The sequence below is a fragment of the Canis lupus genome, chromosome 30 (genome assembly GCF_011100685.1).
Source record: "Canis lupus familiaris isolate Mischka breed German Shepherd chromosome 30, alternate assembly UU_Cfam_GSD_1.0, whole genome shotgun sequence".
Classification (NCBI taxonomy): Eukaryota; Metazoa; Chordata; class Mammalia; order Carnivora; family Canidae; genus Canis; species Canis lupus.
The window spans coordinates 22,165,067-22,185,342 of record NC_049251.1 but is presented as its reverse complement, the minus strand read 5'-3'; the positions used below and the strand labels follow the sequence as shown (position 1 = coordinate 22,185,342).

Below are 20,276 nucleotides of genomic sequence, written 5' to 3'. Positions count from 1 at the left end.
TCTCTGCAAACACCACCTGTCACAGATATGCCTCTAAAGAGAGTGAACAATCTCCCTGCTATGTGCCTTAGGCATGCCTCAAATGCCATCTGTCCCTAGGGTTGTTTGCCTGCTTTTTTCCAGGAGTAGGGCCGTGCCCTAGGGGTTCTGTCCCAGCCAAGCCCAACTGACCTTTAAAATTCCAGTCTTCAAATCCTACTTGTTGCAAAAAGTCATGAAAATCAGCCCTTCTCATTTTCTCAGCCAGTAGCTTTGGGGAGTTGTTTTCCTTGTGCCTCTCTCAGCCACTAGGGCTCCCTCCCCTCTGCAGCACCCATGATCCATTTCTCAAACCATGTCTCCATACTTTCTACCTTCATGGATGTGGCCTCTTATCTTCCTTTATTTGTGGAGTTTGTTCTGTCAGTCCTGAGGTTGATTTGTTGGGTAGTCAGAATGATTTAATAGTTATCTAGCTGTGTTCAAGGGATGAGAGGAGCCTAGGATCCTCCTACTATGCTGCCATGCTAGCTCCCTTCCCACAAAATTTTAAAAAGTTCAAGTATAGCGTTCTTGGATGGCTCAGTTGATTAAGTGTCTGGCTCTTCACTTTGGCTCAGGTCATGATCTCAGGGTTGTGAGATAGAGCCCTACATTGGGCTTCATGCTGGATGTGAAGCCTGCTTAAGATTCTCTCTCTCCCTCTCCCTTCCCCCCCCCCTGCCAAAAAAGAAAGAAGAATTAAAAATAATTATTTAATAGTGTTTAATATTAGTTTCAGGTGTGTAATATAATGATCCAACAATTCTATACATTACTCAGTGCTTATCACAAATTTATTTTTATTTTTATTAGATTATTTTTTTATTCATGAGAGACACAGAGACAGAGGCAGAGACATAGGCAGAGAGAGAAGCAGGCTCCTTGCAGGGAGCCCGAAGTGGGACTCAATCCTCGGACCCTGTGATCATACCCTGAGCCAGAGGCAGATGCTCAACCACTGAGCCACCAAAGCATCTCATAATAAGTTTGTTTTTAATTCCCTTCACCTATTTCACTCCTTTTCCCACCCACCTTCCCTCTGGCAACCACCAGTTTGTTCTCTGTATTTAAGTGTTTGGTTTTTTCTTACCAAAAGAGTAGTTACACCTTCTTGATCCATTCATGTTATTACAAATGGCAAGATTTCATTCTTTTTTATTCCATTTACTTATATATGAAATCTTTATCCATTCATGTATTGGTGGACACTTGGGTTACTTCCATATCTTGGCTATTGTAAATAATGCTGCAATAAATACATCTTTTAGTGTTTTTGTATTCTTGGAGTAACTACCCAGTAGTGGAATTACTGGATAATGTGGTAATTCTATTTTTAATATTTTGAGGAATTTCTATACTGTTTTCCACAGTGGCTGCACTGGCTTGCATTGCTACCAACAATGGATGAGGGTTCCTTTTTCTCCACATTCTCATCAACATTTGTTATGTCTTGTCTTTCTGAGTTTAGCCATTCTGACAGGTGTGAAATGATACCTCATTGTGCTTTTGATTTGCATTTTGCTTATAATAAGTGATGTTGAGCATCTTTTCATGCATTTGTTGACCATCTCTATGTCTTTGGAGAAATGTCTGTTCATGTCTTCTGCCCATTTTTAATTGCATTATTTGGAGGTTTTTTTGGTGTTGAGTTGTATAAGTTCTTTATATATTTTAGATACTAACTCCCTCTTAGATATATCATTTGGCAGTATCTTTTCCCATTCTGTAGATTACCTTTTTGTTTTGTTGATGGTTCCCTTTGCTGTGCAGTCTTTAATTTTTATATAGTCCCGATAGTTTAATTTTGCTTTTGTTTCCCTTGCCAAAGGAGACATATCGAGAAAAAGTTTCTGTGTCTGATACCGAAGAGATTACTGCCTGTGTTTTCTTCAAGAAATTTTATGGCTTCAGATTTCACATATAAGTTTTTAATCCATTTTGAGTTTATTTTTGTGTAAGAAAGTGGTCCAGTTTCATTCTTTTGTATGTTGGTGTCCAATTTTCCCAACATCATTTGTTGAAGATTCTTCTCATTTTATAGTCTTGCCTCTTTTGTTGTAGATTCATTGACCATGTAATTGTGGGTTTATTTCTGGGCTCTCTGTTCTGCTGCATTGATCTGTGTGTCTATTTTTGTCCAGTACCATACTGTTTTGATTACTACAGCTTTGTAGTATACTTGAAATCTGAGATTGTGATACTCCAGTTTTATTATTCTTTTTCAGGATTGATACTTGATATACTTTTGACATTTGATCACATCAATTTGTATCACTATTTATTATCATTTGAGTGATAGGATAATTCAATTGTATTGCATTTAATTTAGCTCCAAAGTAATTTTACTTTGTTATAAGTAATATGCTAAAGTGTTTAAAAATATTTTTTCCACTATTTAATTCATTGTAGGTATGAATGAAAGTTCGTTTTTATCAAAACGTCCTTCTACTTCTGAAGTAAACAGTGTTAATCCAAAAAAGCCGAAGCCCAGTGATGGTATTTCTGGATTAAATTCTTCAGCTGTTTTTCCTTCAGTTAAATCTCTTTCAGTGACATCTCCTCAGGCCATGTCATCAAAAGGTAAATGTGAAAGGTGGCATATAAAAAAGAAATTATAGGGGCACCTAGGTGTCTCAGTCACTTAAGCATCCAACTCTTAATTTCGACTCAGGTGGTGATCTGAAGGCTGTGAAATTGAGCCACATTCAGCTCTGTGCTGGGCATGGAGTCTGCTTAATATTCTATCTCTCTCCCTTTGCACCCCTCTCTGAAATAAAAGAAATTATAGTATTTATACATAAGTTTTAGAAGTTGTAGTAAATTTACAAACTGTTAGCAGTGATTATTTAAAGTTATAAAGTGATAGATTTTGAATTATATGTTTTGAATTTATTTTAGGTACAAATACCTCATCAAATCAATCTAAAAATGGAACACCTTTTCCAAGAGCTTGTCCAAAATGCAATATTCATTTTAATCTTTTGGATCCTTTGAAAAATCACATGAAGGTAAATTTTTTTCAAAATTTAATTTTAAAGACATTTGCAAATCCCCCCAAATATTGATTTATAGTAAATAATGCTTTGTGCAGATATTTAGGCTAAAAAACTTTTCATGGTGGTATTTCCACATAACTTAGGCAAAGGTTTATATTCATAATGATTATTTTCATATAAGATTTAAAAATTTCCTCTGAATCATCAAGTTTTAAGAATTAAGTTTATATAGATTATAATATATGTTTATTGTATTCTAATTTTAAATGAAAATAAGGTATTAATCAGAATACTTTAGTAGATTCGCTATACTTCAAACTTTTTTTTTTAAAGGCATTTTTATAGTTTCTTCAGCTACCTTATTTTTATGTCCATGGTAATATATGCATATCACATTACACAATGAGAATCTGAATTTTACATTTAATTTTCAACACTCAGACTTAAGCCCCAAATGATGGAGCATTTCGTATGTAATAATTATCTTAACTCTGTTCAGATACAGTTTGAGTAATTGTCATAAATTATTTCAGGTTTTTTGTTGGAATATAAAGCTCTTGAAATTAGATTTTAAGAAATTTTCAGAGGCCTCTGGGTGGCTCAGTCTTTTAAACATCTGAATCTTGATTTCCGGCTCTGGTCATGATCTCAGGATGATGAGATCAAGACTGGTGTCAAGCCCAGGGTTGGGTTCCACATCCAGTGTGGAGCTTGTCTCTTCCTCTTCTACCCCTCCTCCTTCTCCCTCTCTAAAAAAAATTTTTTTTTTCAAAGTAGAAATGAAATATGAGGTATAGGTAACATTTCACTTGAAATATTTTAGTATATATTACAGTATCCTACTGTGATCTAAGGAAAGATAACCTGTATTCTCTTTGCATGCCCAGTATGGATGGCAGGAAGGGGGAAAGAGAAAGGAAAAAGTCCACATAGGCTGTATGAAGAAGAAAGGAAGGAGGGGTGCCTTTATGGCTCAGAACCCAGTCTGCTTGGGACTCTCTTTTCCTCTTCCTCTGCCCCCCTCTCCACACTCACTTTCTATCTCTCTCCCTTCTCTTTAAAATAAATAAATTAAAAAAAAAATACATTCCACAGAAAAAGTAGAAAAAAATAAAGGAACTCTCTTAGAATTTCAAATACAATCTCTTTATTCACATACAAAGCTGTATTTGGTCTGTCACTACTTCCAGCTCCCAGAATGTAGTCCCTGATAATTGTACTTTGTGCTTTCTTCTTGTATGAGAATTAACCTGTACAAGGCTTTCACTTTTTTAATCTGTGTGATGTTTTGATGAGATACCTGATTATTTTTATGGTTTACATTTTGGATGGAGAGAAAAAAGAAAGGGCTAAATTCTCTAATTTAATTATTTGAATAGGTAATACAGCGATATTCAAAATAAAAAAGTTTACAAAGGCATACAAATGAAAAATCATAATTGTGTCTCTTATTTACCTGGTTCCCAAAATGACTGTCAAAGAAAATGATTTTTATTAGTTGTTTTTTTTATTTTCCCAATATTCTTTCTGCATTTACAGGTAAAAGGATATGTTCTTGTTTCTTTTCTGTTTTGTATACAGTTTATAGTAAGTTAAATCTCTAAGACATATTTTTGAACTAAATATAATATGAATAATCTACGTGTGCTTATATCATAAAGAGTTGTGACAGAATAGTCACTAGCTCTAGAACAAGTTTAAAGCTGTGTTTTGAACTGCATTCTAGGGACGCCTGGGTGGCTCAGTGGTTGAGAGTCTGCCTCTGGCTCTTGGTGTGACCCCGGGGTCCGGGATTGAGTGTCATATCAGGCTCCCTGTGTGGAGGCTGCTTCTCCTTCTCCCTGTGTCCCTGCCTCGCTCTCTCTCTCTCTCTCTCTCTGTCTCTCTCTGTGTCTTTCATGAATAAATAAATGAAATCTTTTAAAAAACTGCATTCTAGTTTATGCATTTTGTGTATCAGTTGGTTTTAGTATGACAACAGTGATATCCATTTTGGAAAAATCTGATTTTTTGATTCTTAGGAAATGAATTTTTGCTGTTATTATAGATAAATAGATGACTATACCACAGAAATAATGTTTTCTTTCAGTACAGAATATCTAAAACATAAAGCAAATATCCTATGATAATAACAATTTATTTATCTGAGACTGTGTCAGACTACTAAGCTTTAAATACATTATTTCATTTAATCTTTAGAAAGTTCTTTGAGATCGACATAATTCCTCATTGTTTTATAGCCAGTTTATTTAAAGACATAACTGGCATTCAAACTTCTAATGGTAAAAACCCAAGTTCTAACAAATTTTTCCTTTTTTAGTGTATAGGTTATATAATTTACATGGAAACTTGAAAATAGGTAAACAATTTCTTAAGATATGGAATTTGGTATTTATCAACCAGATCTAGCATATGAATTGCATTGTTTAGATATCTATATTTTTATTTATTTTGTTGTCTATTTAATCTTACATGGTTTGAGAAATACCACATCCCAATCTGGATCCTATTAATAATTTATTGCAGTTCTGTCTTAAGATTGTTGCTGTTTGCGATATAGATGAATCTCTTATAGTTGTATTGCAAATGTGTCCTTTAGCATTTTTATAAAATGTTCTGTTCTCTTTGTCTTAATGTTAATGACTTTTAGGCTTACAACCCTTGTTTTTTTATGGTTTCCATTTGCCTAGTATATTACTGGTTTATCCTTTTCTTTTCAACCCTTTTGAATCACATCATGCCCCTTGGTTTGAGCAGAGTTGATTTTTCCTTTGTGAGCCTATATGAAAATCTCTTTTGGCAGTTGAGTTAAACTTATTTATATTCGTTGACATGATGATAGGTTTATTTGGTCTTGGTTCTGTCACAATTTTTTATCATCTTTTTTTTTTTTTTTTAAGTCTCACTATTTGGTTGCTTTGTATGTCTGTAGCTTGGGTTTTTAGAGAAGCTGTATTTTTGTTCTCCTGTTTATCCTTCTAATTTTAATGCTAATATAATTCTAGTAGTCTTGTATTCCTTTGGCCGTTCTCTAATATTAAAATTGGTTAAAGTAGCATTAAATTTTCTATTCTTTTTTTTTTTTTTTTTTAATTTTCTATTCTTAACCCACCCATTCTTACCTTCTCTTTTCCTACCTGCTTTTAATCAATATTATCTTTCTCTGTGTTTACTTTTGTGCTATTAAAACTGCGTATACCTATACTACTTCATTTGGTAGCTCTAAATGATATTCTTTGATGTACTGCTAGTATATGTGAATCAGTTTGTGAACTTTCTCAACCTTATGTTTATTATCTTTTTATGCCCTTCTAGTTTTTATTTGTTGGTTGTATTATTTTTTCATTGTTAGGGCATAAAACATTTGCATTTGATTTACTTGACATTATTTCTGTATTTGTTTTAATCCTTTTTCACAGTAAATATATTCAGTGTTGATTACCAGTGTGTTTCTCATGGCTTCTTTAGTTATGTCTTACTTGGCTGAAGTTCATCTTCTAGTAATTTCCTCAAGAAGGGCCTTGAAAAAAAAAAAAAAAAAAAAAAAGAAGGGCCTTGAAACAGCATTTTTTGAGTTATTTTCATGTTCAAAACAATTGGACTATATTCCATTCTTAAAAGACGGTTTTGCCAGGTATAAAGTAAGTTGGATCCTACTTTGAGGATCTTATTTGTGATGCTTCTGTCTTACAATATTGAATATTGCTTTGAGAAATCTAGGATAAGCCTAAATTATTTTGCCTTTTATAAATGATTTGATCTTTCTGTCTGGCTGTCCATAGGATTCTTTATTTTGGAAGACTGATAATTTTATAATGATCTGACTTGGTGTTGGGGATTTGGTCAATCTTTTCTGATATGTAACATGTTCTTTCTGCTTGTATGATTGTGTTTTCCTTTATTGTAGTGGAGTTTTCTTGATTCATATTTTAAAATATTAATCCACACAATTGTTTTGTCTTTTGAGAGAGGGGAGAATGTTGTCCAGTATGCATTCATTTGATGTCCTTTGTGTGACACATCTATCATTTTCTTTCTAATCCTTTTAACACTTAAGTTTTTTAAAGTTCCCTTTCTCATTATCATCCTCTCCTTCACTTTATTTTCTAATGCCTGTTCACTACTGTTCTCCTTTCTTTTTTTCTTTTTTTCTTTTATTGCTGTTATCCTTTCTAATTTGTCTTTATCTCTCTGATTTCTCTACTTTTCCCTCGATTTTGCCATTCCTTTTTTGTCTTGTCATCTCTTCTTACTTTGTGATTTTCCAAATAGACACAATTACTTCATTAAGTTTTTAAAATTTGTAGCAAATATTTTGGTCACTGTTTTCATCTACAACTGCTTCATGGTGTTTTTGTCAGAATTTTACATTTTCCTCCTTTTATCCTAAAGTATTTTTGTTTAGATGAAAGTTTTAATCATAGTAAAGAATAAGTTGGATTTTCTTGGGCTAGCTCTTTTGTACAAGCCTCCTTTTAGGAAGTGTAGGTTGCCAGGATAATCTCACATCCTGCTAACTAGCTTATATAACTCTTTGCTGGGCAGGTGGCTTCCTGCAAATGTGACTTTTGTGTCTGATTTTATATGTAGCATTGCCTTATCTGCTTCTCTGTACCAAATGAAGTCTGGGGACTTCTGCCATCCTTCTGCACCTGTTTTTGTAAACAAAGTATATAGCTTTGCAGTTTAGGATGTGTCTTTCACCTTTAGAATGCAAATTTTTGCTGACACTTTCTAAGGTGTTACTGTTGGGTCCTTTTGACTTCTCTGATTTACTTCCAGCTACATGTCTTCTCTCTGATCTTGGCTGCTTTGGGTAGTGCTCATATGTTGTAGAGTCTGTGGATTTTATCTGGCTCTTAGTTTCAATGAAAATAAAATTTTTAGAATTTGGTTGTTGTGGCTTTGGAAGAGTCCCAGGAGAAGAGGAAAATGTTGACTTATGTAGGATGATAATATGGGAACTTCTATTTTACTACTTAAAAATAGCATCCCACCTTCTTTGTTCTAAAAAAGTCTAACCTAAATTTTTAGGTGCTAATAAAGCAATAGGACATGGTTTCTCTACTGGGAGGAGTGAATATGAAAATGGGGTTTAGCTGGTAATTGCTATTTGTCTAATTACAGTATATAGCATTATTTAATATTTACAAAATGGTTATCTCAGGAAAATAAGGAATAACCCAGGGCTACAGTGAAAAGCTAGAACCAAAAGAGTTTTAGGATTAAATAAAAGATGACCAGTAGGTTTTGAACCGTAGCTCAATGTGCCATCCATAGCTTTCTCTATCCTCCTACAAAACCTTCAGTCTAAACCTAGTTGTCATTTCTTAAGTTGCTTTCTTGCCTTTTGGCTATTTTCTTTGAGATTCTGCGTTTCTCTCAACTACTAAGTTTCCTGAATTATGTTGTCCTTCTTGGTTTTCAGTGGTTTATCATTCATCTGTCTTATATGGATTTGAAACATTGCTTAAAAGATACTGTGAATAATAGCATTGTGTGTCAACTATACTCAAAAAAAAAAAAAAAGAGGGACGCCCGGTCCTGTGGCTCAGCAGTTGAGTGTCTGCCTTTAGCCCAGGGCATGATCCCGGAGTCCCGTGATCGAGTCCCACAGTGGGCTCCCTGCAGGGAGCCTGCTTCTCCCTCTGCCTATGTCTCTGCCTCTCTCTCTATGTCTCTCATGAATAAATAAATAAAAATCTTTAAAAAAAAAAGAAAGAAAAGGATACTTTGAGATTTGTATATTTATTTTTAAAACCTGTTCCTATCTTTTTTATTTTAAAAAAAGAAAATGAAAAAACAGCAAGAAGTTGATCATCTGTTATGTGTATTATAATTTATGAGCATTTAAGGTAACTTTAACTTTTATACATGTACCAAATTAGATGTTTCTGAAAAATATAGCCTTGCAGCACACTCTGCTATGGACTGCTTAGATTATTTTGTAGATTTCAGAAAAGAATCCAAGTCTCAAATATGACTCAATAACTTCTACAGTTTGAAAACCAGATTTAATGTTTGAATATATGTGATTGTTCACATTTCTAATAGGGACACTTACATCATTTTTGTGCATTATAATTTTTCTCATTGCTGTTTGAGATAACTTCTATGGTAAAATTGCAGATAAGGTCAGGGATTTTGTCTATCAAAATGATACTACTGATATACATCATTTGTAGTAAGACATGTATTTTGAGTTATTTTTCTGATAGTGTTGATGGATTTACTCTGAACCATACTTTTCTCCACTTATCCTTAGAGTCAAAACCAGTATGTTTTAAAAGGAACTTAGCCTTATAATAGTCCTTAGAAATAGTTGACTTTCCTAAGGTTGAGCTTTTAAATATTACATGTGTCCTAAGAAATATCTAGAAACATATAGAGCAAAACCTTTCTCATTTCCCTCTTTTTGTTATAGTTTCATTTCAACTTTATTCTGCATGGTTGACCTCAGAGGATAATGTAGTCTAGGGATCTAATATATTTATCCTAATTTAGCTTATTGATGCAACCTTAACTCCCAAACACAAATTATGTCACTATTTGTGGGCCCATTTTAATTAGTATTTTTTACCATTTTAATTAGTATTTTTTCCCCTTTCTTTTAGATCTAGTTTAGATTTTTACCTTAGTGTTATTTCCTTAAAGATTTCCGAATTGACAAGTGAACAAACTAAAAGCAGCTGAAATGTTAAAGGTCTGTCTTGGATCAAAGACCTAGCTTCCCATGTGATACAGAACATTTTACCAATGATCAAATATTTTGTTGTGGCAAGAGAGGACATGGATATTATCTGAGAAATGGAAGAGAGTTCTATTAGAGTTTCAAACTATTTAATGGTGTTACATATTTAGGAAGAGTTTAAGCCAGTTGGTATATGTTGTAAAAGAATTACCTGGGTGTCTTGTTGAAAAAGATTTCTGGGTGCTGTATTGAGATACATTGTGGTTATGGGTCTGAAGTGGGCCCAGGAATTAGCATTTTGACAAGTATTTCTGGTTTTTCTAGTGCAGGTCTTCTTTGGACTGGCCTTTTTTTTTTTTTTAATATTTTATTTATTTATTCATGAGAGAGAGAAAGGCAGAGACAGGCAGAGGGAGAAGCAGGCTCCATGCAGGGAGCCCGACGTGGGACCCGATCCCGGGTCTCCAGGATCACACCCTGGGCTGCAGGCAGCACTAAACCGCTGCGCCACCAGCGCTACCCTTTGAGAAGAAAAACTTTGAGAAGAAAAACTACCTTAGAGAAATTCTTCAGCTGAAAATTATGTACCATAAATGAATTAGTTATATCTTACTGAAAAAAAAAAGAGCTCATGTATGAAAGTATTCCACTTTAGAACCAGTTTATGTGACATCTTGACTTTATTCATGAGGAACTAAATTTCTCCTTTAAATATTTAAGCATTCTAGATTTCAAGGTGTAAGTGTAGAATTTTTCAAGATATTACTAATGCCTCCCCCCCCCCCCCCCCCCCAAACACACACACACATACGTTTTCTAGCACCTTGTGTCTGGGCAATGGCAAGTTGTGCTCAATTTTTAGTTCTAACTAGATATTCTGAAATTTCGTTTTTCACCTGATAATTAAACATATACATTATGACATGTAAAACTACATTTCCTTTCTGTGCTCTATCTTGACATGGATGTGAAATGAATAGATTTTAGTTCAGTTAAACATTTAAGTTATTATTCAGTAATTATGTCTGAAAAGATAAATTGCAAGGAAAAACTTGTTAGATCAATAGCCAAATCCTAGTTCTAAGATTATTCTTTAAAAAATTTTTGTGGTGTTCTTAAGATGATAGGTGTATATTGTTATTTAGAGTGTGAGTGTGTACCACAAACTTTTGGATTAATATTTTTCCAGACATACTACCAAGCATAGTTTTACATGGTCTGACTTTAGCTGTAAACATAGAATTATTTTGTTGGTATCTAATTTTTTAAGAGATAAATAAGACTTCTGTTTTTTCTCTTTCAGTACTGTTGTCCAGACATGATAAATAACTTTTTAGGACTGGCTAAAACAGAATTTTCAAGTACAGTAAATAAAAATAAGACTGTTGACTCAGAGAAAGGAAAATTGATTATGTTAGTTAATGACTTTTATTATGGAAAACATGAAGGAGATGTCCAGGAAGAACAGAAGACTCACACAACTTTTAAATGCTTCAGTTGCTTGAAAATTCTTAAAAATAATATTAGGTATGTAAATACTTATTTTTATTTCTGTTTGAAAATTGGATAAATGTTGTATCTTTATTTTGTATTTTTCTTTGCCATTCGGGATAAACAATTTTAATACTTTCTACTAAGGACAAAGGCAGACTGTCCTGTTGAAAAACTGTTCTTTCTTGTAATTAAGAGTTGATTCTTGAATATAGTTTTATTTCTCTAAGATAAGAAAGGACAAACTTTATTTCAAATAAGGCAAAATTAACTAATTCTCCTACATTATCACATTTAAGAATTTTCATGAAATCATTTTCATTTTTAGCTGCATTTGAATTTTTTCTTCATTTCATAAGAAGAACCACTTTAGTAAGTCCAGTTTGACCTCCTCCATACTTATTTATTTAATGCTCAGGTCTTTTAATTCGGATTTATAAATTTTAGAACAGTTACCTTGCAGGAAAAGTGATACTCTTTAGAGAAGTACCAGTTCTAGGAAACATTTCTGCTTTGGTTTTAAAATTTAACCCCTTTAAAAATTAGAAATTTAATTTCTGGTGGAATTTTGAATTTTATACATCTGTGTTTTAAATTTCAGGAACTTTGTGATCTTTGAGTTACATATTAGTAGGTGTCATCCTATAAATGAGTATGTAACAAGAACAGAGTAACAAGACATATTGATTGATATTTTTATTGGTTATGTAGGTTGGTATTTATATTAGTTAAGGTTGTTTTTACCCCCATTTTATTATAAAAATGTTCAGACATTGAGCAAAGTTTTAAAAATTTTACATGCTTATCACCTTGATTCTACCACTAACATTTTACTATGCTTGCTTCATCATATAATCTGTTCATTTTTCCTTCAAACTATTTTTGTTCTTATGCATTTCAAAGTAAGTTGCAGACATCAGTATACTTTCCTTAGATGAGGGTGTTGTGTGTGTGTTTGTACAAACATACATATATATGCCTTTTTATATTTACCCTTGATAACTTTGTAAATAGCATTCTTAGGCACCTGTAGGTTACTTCTGGACCCAGTATATAGTCCATTTTCCTGTGAGTTCTTGGGTCCAAAAAGAAGAATATAGGAAAACCCTGAAATACATTGTGATATACCTCTATAACAATTATTAAAGCTTTGTTTATTGTGGTGCTTTATAGTTTCCGAATTCTTTCACATGTTATTTCATGTGAGTCTTCACATTTCTTTATCTCCTTTAATTAAACTTTAACAGGCATCAGTAGTTAATAGTTTGTTAGAAGGAATATTGTACTTTGTGGTATAAAACTGAAACAATATTACAGTAGAACTCTGTCATCTATTTCCATATTATTACCATTTTAATAGCAAAATATACCAGAAAAATCATGTTAGTAAACAGGATGAAAGCATAGAAATATGTTTCACTGACTTATTAGTTCCTTGATATACTTAAATATTATGTGTATATTAGAAGTTATTCAACAATAGCTTTTGGCTTTTCCTTTGAGATTAGCCCACTTAATATTAAACACATAAAAATTAAAAATTCCTTTTTTTGTTATTGTTTCAGAAAACTACTTAACATATTTTTAGAATACTTGAATATTTCAGACTTTAAAGCAAACAACATTTATAACAGCCAGGAATTGAGCACTTTTTGAAATACTGATTGTTTAGGAAACATAACCTTAATCGTAAATACTTTGTAGTCAAAGAAGTTATGTATGTTATATATGTTAAATAATATTTTATCTTAACAGTAAAAACTGGGGAGACAAATTGATGTTTGCAGAGAATGGTAGGGAAAACTGATAGCTATAGATTTTTACTCTTTGCCTTGTCAATATATTGTGATATGATATTTTTTGATATTTTTTTTTCTACAGTGTCACCAAAAACAGTTAGGTTTATTTTATTCTGCAAACATCCTTGTAAGAAGTTTGCTTTTACGTATCCCTCATTTCCATCCATTAGTTTAAGTAGTCTGACTTCCCAGTAGGGGCTCATATAATAATTTTGAGAAAGCTTGCTAGTTAAGAGACTATTTTATATAGATACACTTTAATTGCTTAAAGTTGTGAGCTAAAAGTTTAATGGCTCATGACCTTTTCTTTTCCTAGCCAAGACTAGGATTTTCTCTAGGTGTTTGTAGAGCTGGTATTAAAACCAAGGGAGAAAAAAATAAAAAAATAAAATAAAACCAAGGGAGGACAAAAAGATATTTCAAAGTGTGCCATAACCTGTTCAAGGGAAGTACTGTTTTGGAGATGTGAAAAAGAGATAAATGTTATGGCCTTCATGGTGACTGCTATCCAAATTAATGACATTATCACTTATTTTCAAGATTCTTTCCTTTACAGGCTCAAATGAATAATTGTTAATAGTTGACCCAGACTAAAAATTGTTACAACTTTACTTTCAAATTCAGCAAAAAGCTTCAGTAAGCTCTTTTAAATAGGTATTCCCATTTATATTGCACCCTTTGCTGTTGAAGGTCATAGTTCCTGCTCATAAGAAGCCTTTTAGGGAAGCTGAAATTGCAGAATGTAAAACTGAAAAATGGACGTTGCCTACAAAGGGCACAGTCTGCAAGTTAAAATGAACAGTCTGTGCTAACAGTAAACCAGTATCATTAAATAAAACAAAAGGTTCTTGTAATTGTAGGCATTAAAATTGCTATTACATGCATTTAGAAACCAAGACACAAGTAAAAATACCAGTAATTTGTCTTTTAAACAGCTGGAATCTATTGTATATCTTCACAGCCTTAAAAGATTTCTCTCTTGACTGTAGTTGCTTTTGGTAGTAGGGTTTCCTTCCTTTCAACTATTTTATTTAAAAATGTAAACAGTATTCATGTATGGAAAAAAGCCTGCTTTTTAAAAATCTTTAAAAAAAATTTTAATAATCTGAAATGATTAAGAATTTGAGCAAATTAGTGATATTTCAGATTAATTACAGTGATGAATTCTTTTAAAACAAAGATGAAAAGCAAAGATGTTCATTTAGCCACTTAATGAGGGCAGTTATTTAAAACACACAGTTTTCTAGAGGACTTTAAGGCTTTTGAGATTTTATTTTGAATAATATTTACTTTTAGATTCAGATACTTATTTGTTAGATTTTTGTTTTTAAATCTGAATTTTTGCACCTGTTGACAATCATTTATAGGTTTATGAACCACATGAAACACCATTTGGAACTTGAGAAGCAGAGCAGTGAGAGCTGGGAAAACCACACCACCTGCCAGCACTGCTACCGTCAGTTTCCCACACCATTTCAACTGCAGTGTCACATTGAGAGCACACATACACCCCATGAATTTTCCAGTAAGTTACAATTCTGCTTAGGTATTGGATATTATCAACGTTGACAACGTAAACTCTAAGAAAACCTAAAGAAGCTTGTTAGAAAAATAAGACTGAGAAAAAGACTTTGGAATTTGGGGGCAGAATTGGAAAAGTTTTAAGTTATCTAAATTGTTAAAACTGGTTAAAGTTCCTCTTATAAGTAATTCATTAAAGTAAATAACCTGTGCATTATATGTGGGGAACTAAATTAACAACCTCAGATCAGGGATCCCTGGGTGGCGCAGCGGTTTGGCGCCTGCCTTTGGCCCAGGGCGTGATCCTGGAGACCCGGGATCGAATCCCACATCAGGCTCGCGGTGCATGGAGCCTGCTTCTCCCTCTGCCTGTGTCTCTGCCTCTCTCTCTCTCTCTGTGACTATCATAAATAAATAAAAATTAAAAAAAAAAAAATTAAAAAAAAAAAAAAAAACAACCTCAGATCATAGCTTTCAAATATGAAATTAATGCCTTTCATTTAAACTTGAATAAGAAAAGTAGGATTCTAGTTAAAAATCACAGATATTAGAGCTTGATAGCTTGAATTCAAATCCCAGGTCTCCCTCTTTATACAGCTATGTGACCTCAGGCAAGTTACTTAATATTTGAATAATAGGGATAATAGAAATACCTACTTCATAATGCTGTTATGGGAATTAAATGAGCTAATGTAAGTAAAATACTTAGAACTGTGTTTGGCACACAGTTAAAAACTGTATAACTATTGTCAGTCCCCACCAATACTATAGTTATTATTGTTGATACAAATATATAAAATGAATTTTACACATGTATATCTGTTTTTGTTTGCCTGGTGAGGTTACCTTGTTTTTAATTGAAGTGTAAATGACATATAGATTCAGGTATACAACATAATGATTTGATATGTGTGTATATCTTAAAATGGTATGTCTTTTTTCCCTCCTCGCTTTTAGCCATTTGCAAAATATGTGAATTATCGTTTGAAACAGAGCATATTCTTTTGCAACATATGAAGGACAACCATAAGCCTGGTGAAATGCCATATATTTGCCAGGTATACATATATTTTATTGTGTACTTAGTGTTTGGTTTGTTTGTTTTCTGTTGTTTTGATTATAAGATTTAAACCTACTGGACCAGGTGTCAGGAAATCTTTTCTGTAAAGCACAGATAGAAATAAATATTCAGTCTTTGAGGGTCATACAGTCTGTGTTGCAAATAATCAACTTTGCCATTATAGCACAAAGGCAGCCATAGACAGTAAGTAGATGAATGTGATCAGGCTGTGTTAATTTACTTAAAATTTATCTATGGACACTGGAATCTGAATTTCACATAATTTTAATGAGCCACAAAATATATCTTTTTATTTTCCTAACTCTTTAGATAAAATTGGTTACTAAAATTAAAATTCCTCTTGTAAACTATTAATAAAAATAACTTTGGCTTAACTCATGTGTTATATGTGCAGTCAATAGAGTTGAAATTGGCCCATAGGCCATTTTAAACCAACTCCCAATTGGACAAAGAAAAGCCTGTGGCCAAAAGACAAGCATAGGGACTTATTTTACCATATAGGGAAGAATGTAGGCATACAAAGGAAGTATGAGATGCTTTTAGTTACGGAGAACTCTACGAAATGCTTTGTGATTAGCATTTTTTTCAGAATTTGAAGAAGAAATAGAAAAGAAGGTAAAAATACATTGCCAATCCATAGCCTGGAGGCCATTTATAATCTAAAGGAAGGTGCTGTTTTATGTAGCAGGAAAAAAAACTTTATAGGACAAGAGGTATTAAAGAATGAAAATTCGAGTCAAGTTGGGGGTGATAAAAAGATCTTATTAAAAAGAAGGGAACTTAGTTATGTTTTGGGAACTGTCCCTAAACTTTGATAGTTAACTTTTCTGTCTCAGAAGATTATCTTTTGGTGCTTGCATTAATGGGATTCTTGGTTATGCAGGTATTAGAGCTGAATGAGTAGCAGCTGATGTTCTTCTAAACAAATGACCTATGATTGTTACTTTGTAATTGCATATCATTATATTTTTTCAAGTTAAACTAAACCTTCTTTATTTGTAGGTCTGCAATTATAGATCATCTTCATTTTCTGATGTAGAAACTCATTTTAGAACATCCCATGAAAACACTAAGAACTTGCTATGTCCATTTTGCCTCAAAGTTATTAAAATTGCTACACCCTACATGCATCATTATATGAAGCATCAGGTGAGATTTATCAGTTCTTCTTTGATCATGTTGTTTTAGCAAAAAGACAGATTATTACTTAGAACATTGGTTAGATTTGTTCTGCAAGGGAAGCAAGATTTTCCAAATGACTTGGTTAATTTGCAGTTTATGCTGAATTACTTGTAAAACTAACTTCTTTTTTCTTGCTTCCTTTCTGGTGATGTTGTGGCTCATAAGTGAAAATTCTGAAAGATAGCCAGAAATAGGAAACCTAGGATTGAAGAGAAAAAGGGAAGATGACTGGAATATCCATAAGATTGGTGGCTATTTCAGGATCCAAGAGTGGATATGGGAATGATTTTGAAGGTAGTTATCAGGGTAAGGGTGAGTTGAACTAAGAAAAGTGTGAGGACTCATAATCTTGTTTCTTTTTTTACCCCATCCTTCCACTTTTAGCCTCATTATTATGAGAATACATGGTATTAACATTGACCAGAAGTGGTCTTTTATAGCTGCCAGTGATAAAGGAAACAGTAATGACACTTACAGTTTGGTATATGAACTCTGCCAAAGAACTATATTTAGGTCATTATTTTTCTTGTGAATGAATTCTGCTAGTTCTGCTATATAATTTTTGGGATCCAGTTTTAGCACTTAATACCCTTCTCGTGAATTCAGATATTATGCTTACTGGTTTTATTATTACCGGTGTAAAATATATATACATATTATATATACATACATACATCACATCTTCTTTATCCAAGTGAATTTAGTATCTCCTGTTGTGATTGGGATGATACTCATCTTTGAGAAGTCTGGCAAGATCTTTCTGTTCTAGGTTTACCCAACTATGTTCCATCAGGTGTTATTAGATGTTTCCTTCCACATTGTTACTGGTAAATAAATTTAGTAAATGCCTAGGTTTACAATATCAAACAGTTTTGTTTTTTTTTTTTAAAGATTTTATTTATTTATTCATGAGAGAGAGAGAGAGGCAGAGACACAGGCAGAGGGAGAAGCAGGCTCCATGCAGGGAGCCCGATGTGGGACTTGATCCGGGGGGTTTCCAGGATCACGCCCTGCCCCAAAGGCAGGCACTAAACCGCTGAGCCACCCAGGGATCCCAGTTTTGTTTGTTTTTGAAAACAGGGCTTCTCTGAACTTTTAATATGCTAATGAACATGGTGAATCTCCAAGCCAGTATAGTACTTATTAGTCCCCAAACTTTTTTGGCCATTGAGCCCTTTATTTGCACAATACATATTAACATTTTTTGAGGACTAGAGTTTTAGAAACACTATTCTTGGTATTCTTTATTTCATCTTTGACCTTAAATCTGAATGAGAGAATGAGATATAAAACAGTAGTGCTATTTTTTTAGTCTTTTTTTTTTAAAGATTTTATTTATCATGACACACACACACACACACACACACACACACACACACAGTGGCAGAGACACAGGCAGAGAGAGAAGCAGGCTCCATGCAGGGAGCCTGACATGGGATTCGATCCCAGGTCTCCAGGGTCAGGCCCTGGGCTGAAGGCGGCACTAAGCCGCTGAGCCATGCAGGTTGCCCAGGAGTCTTTTTTTTTTTTTTTTAAAGATTTTTTATTTATTTATTTATGATAGACAGAGAGAGAGAGAGAGAGAGAGAGAGAGAGAGAGAGGCAGAGACACAGGCAGAGGGAGAAGCAGGCTCCATGCCGGGAGCCCTATGTGGGACTCCATCCCAGGACTCCAGGATCATGCCCTGGGCCAAAGGCAGGTGCTAAACAGCTGAGCCACCCAGGGATCCCCCTGCCCGGGAGTCTTTTAACATAATTTTTCCCACACACTTTCCTAAGCTCCAGAAGGAGATGGAGACACAAGAAAAATGATAATTATGAAAGAGATGTGTGGACCCACTATGTGGGCTTTGTGATTTGTAAGGTTTTTATATACTGAGTTTTATGTCTTGTCTTGCCATTTTGGCTCAATATTCTTTTGTTTATATGGGATACTTAGGCAGTCAGCAGTTAAGAGGGGGAATCTATTAATAAGAATCATCATCATCTTTTAAGGTATTTACAACATCCATAATTATTTACGAAGACTGGAACACCCTAGCTAAGTAGGACTATAAACTTGTAATTGAGATGACATCATTAGTGTGATATTAGACAATAAGAATTGTTGGCTTTTGTAAACAGGCACATTTTATTGTCTTCAAAGACTTTGTAACTTTTTTTTAAAGAATATGTATTAAGTCACAGGTGATTTTAGAGCTAACAATCCAGTTCGTATGACTTTTAAGAAATAATAAAAGTGGTTTCAGATATGTTAAATATGCTCATTAGGGGATCCCTGGGTGGCTCAATGGTTTGGTGCCTCCCTTTGGCCCAGGGCGCGATCCTGGAGTCCTGGAATCGGGTCCCGCGTCGGGCTCCTGGCATGGAGCCTGCTCCTCCCTCCTCTTGTGTCTCTGCCTCTCTCTCTCTCTCTCTCTATGTCTATCATAAATAATAAATAAATAAATATTAAAAATAAATAAATAAATAAATATGCTCATTAAATCTTTAATAAAAACATTAAACAGTTAACATAGGTAGTCAGTTACCTTATGGCAGCAGCAGGTGCTTTATAAGCATTGTCATCTTTAATCTTCACAATCACCATATGTATATTATTATTTTTAACTTTTAGATGAGGAAACAAAATTTTAGAGAAAGTAACTTGCTCAGTGTCCTATTACCTAATAAAAAGCAGAATTAAAATTTGACTTCAGAGCCCAGGCTTTTACTGCTTTACCACAGAACCAGATTTCACATTGGCATTAGGTCTAAGGGCAGAAATTACATATAGTCAGAATTCCTCTTAATCTCTCAAATCTCCCAAACAGTTCAGTATGTGTATCAAAAAAGTTCAACACAGGTAATTATTTCTCTACCCTTGGAATAAGTCACTATTTTCTTTGATTGAACATGATGTATTTAAAAATGTATTGTTTCTTTATCACTCTTATCACCTTGAAATGCGTTCATACACAAGAGACATGTATAAGACTTGTGTCCAACTAAGAGAATAGTAGATTAATGTATTCTATGTCATGACTCTGGACAAATGTTCATTGAATGGAATGACAGATGTTTTGAACTAGTTAAATTGTACCTACTTCACATATGCATCTTCTCTGTCAGTCTCTTGCTTTTTGCCTCACAATCCAATTATTTAACAAATATTTATTGGATGCTTTACTATGTGCCAGGGGCTATTTTGGGTATTACATAAGAATGAACAAAACAAAGTTTGTGCCTTCTGGAATTTGAATTATAGTAGAGAAAGATAAATATATATGTGTGTTTATGTTTGAATGTATATGCGTGCTAGCTAGTGATAGTACTGTGGAAGGAAAATGTGAAGGATAAAGAGTGCCAGGGAGGTATTGGGAGTGGAGGAATGGTTATTATTATGTATGTAGTGTGGTAAAACATGAGCCTTTTTTTAAAAAGATTTTATTTATTTATTCATAAGAGACACACACACACACACAGAGAGAGAGAGAGAGAGAGAGGCAGAGACA

The 20,276-nt window shown here is 33.6% G+C and overlaps 1 protein-coding gene across 20 annotated transcripts in view; it reads left to right on the top strand.

The window, feature by feature from the left end:
- Window positions 1–20,276, top strand: part of ZNF280D (zinc finger protein 280D) — a 293,874-nt gene that overhangs the window by 211,524 nt on the left and 62,074 nt on the right. For all 20 annotated transcript variants that reach the window (XR_005381695.1, XR_005381696.1, XR_005381697.1 and 17 more), the window contains 6 exons: window positions 2,431–2,601; window positions 2,920–3,029; window positions 11,012–11,235; window positions 14,366–14,523; window positions 15,477–15,577; window positions 16,603–16,749. Coding sequence is in view for 16 of the 20 variants with exons in the window: in XM_038580505.1 (XP_038436433.1) it covers window positions 2,431–2,601; window positions 2,920–3,029; window positions 11,012–11,235; window positions 14,366–14,523; window positions 15,477–15,577; window positions 16,603–16,749 (911 nt within the window). In the remaining 4 variants the exon portion in view is untranslated. The remainder of the gene's footprint in view (window positions 1–2,430; window positions 2,602–2,919; window positions 3,030–11,011; window positions 11,236–14,365; window positions 14,524–15,476; window positions 15,578–16,602; window positions 16,750–20,276) is intronic.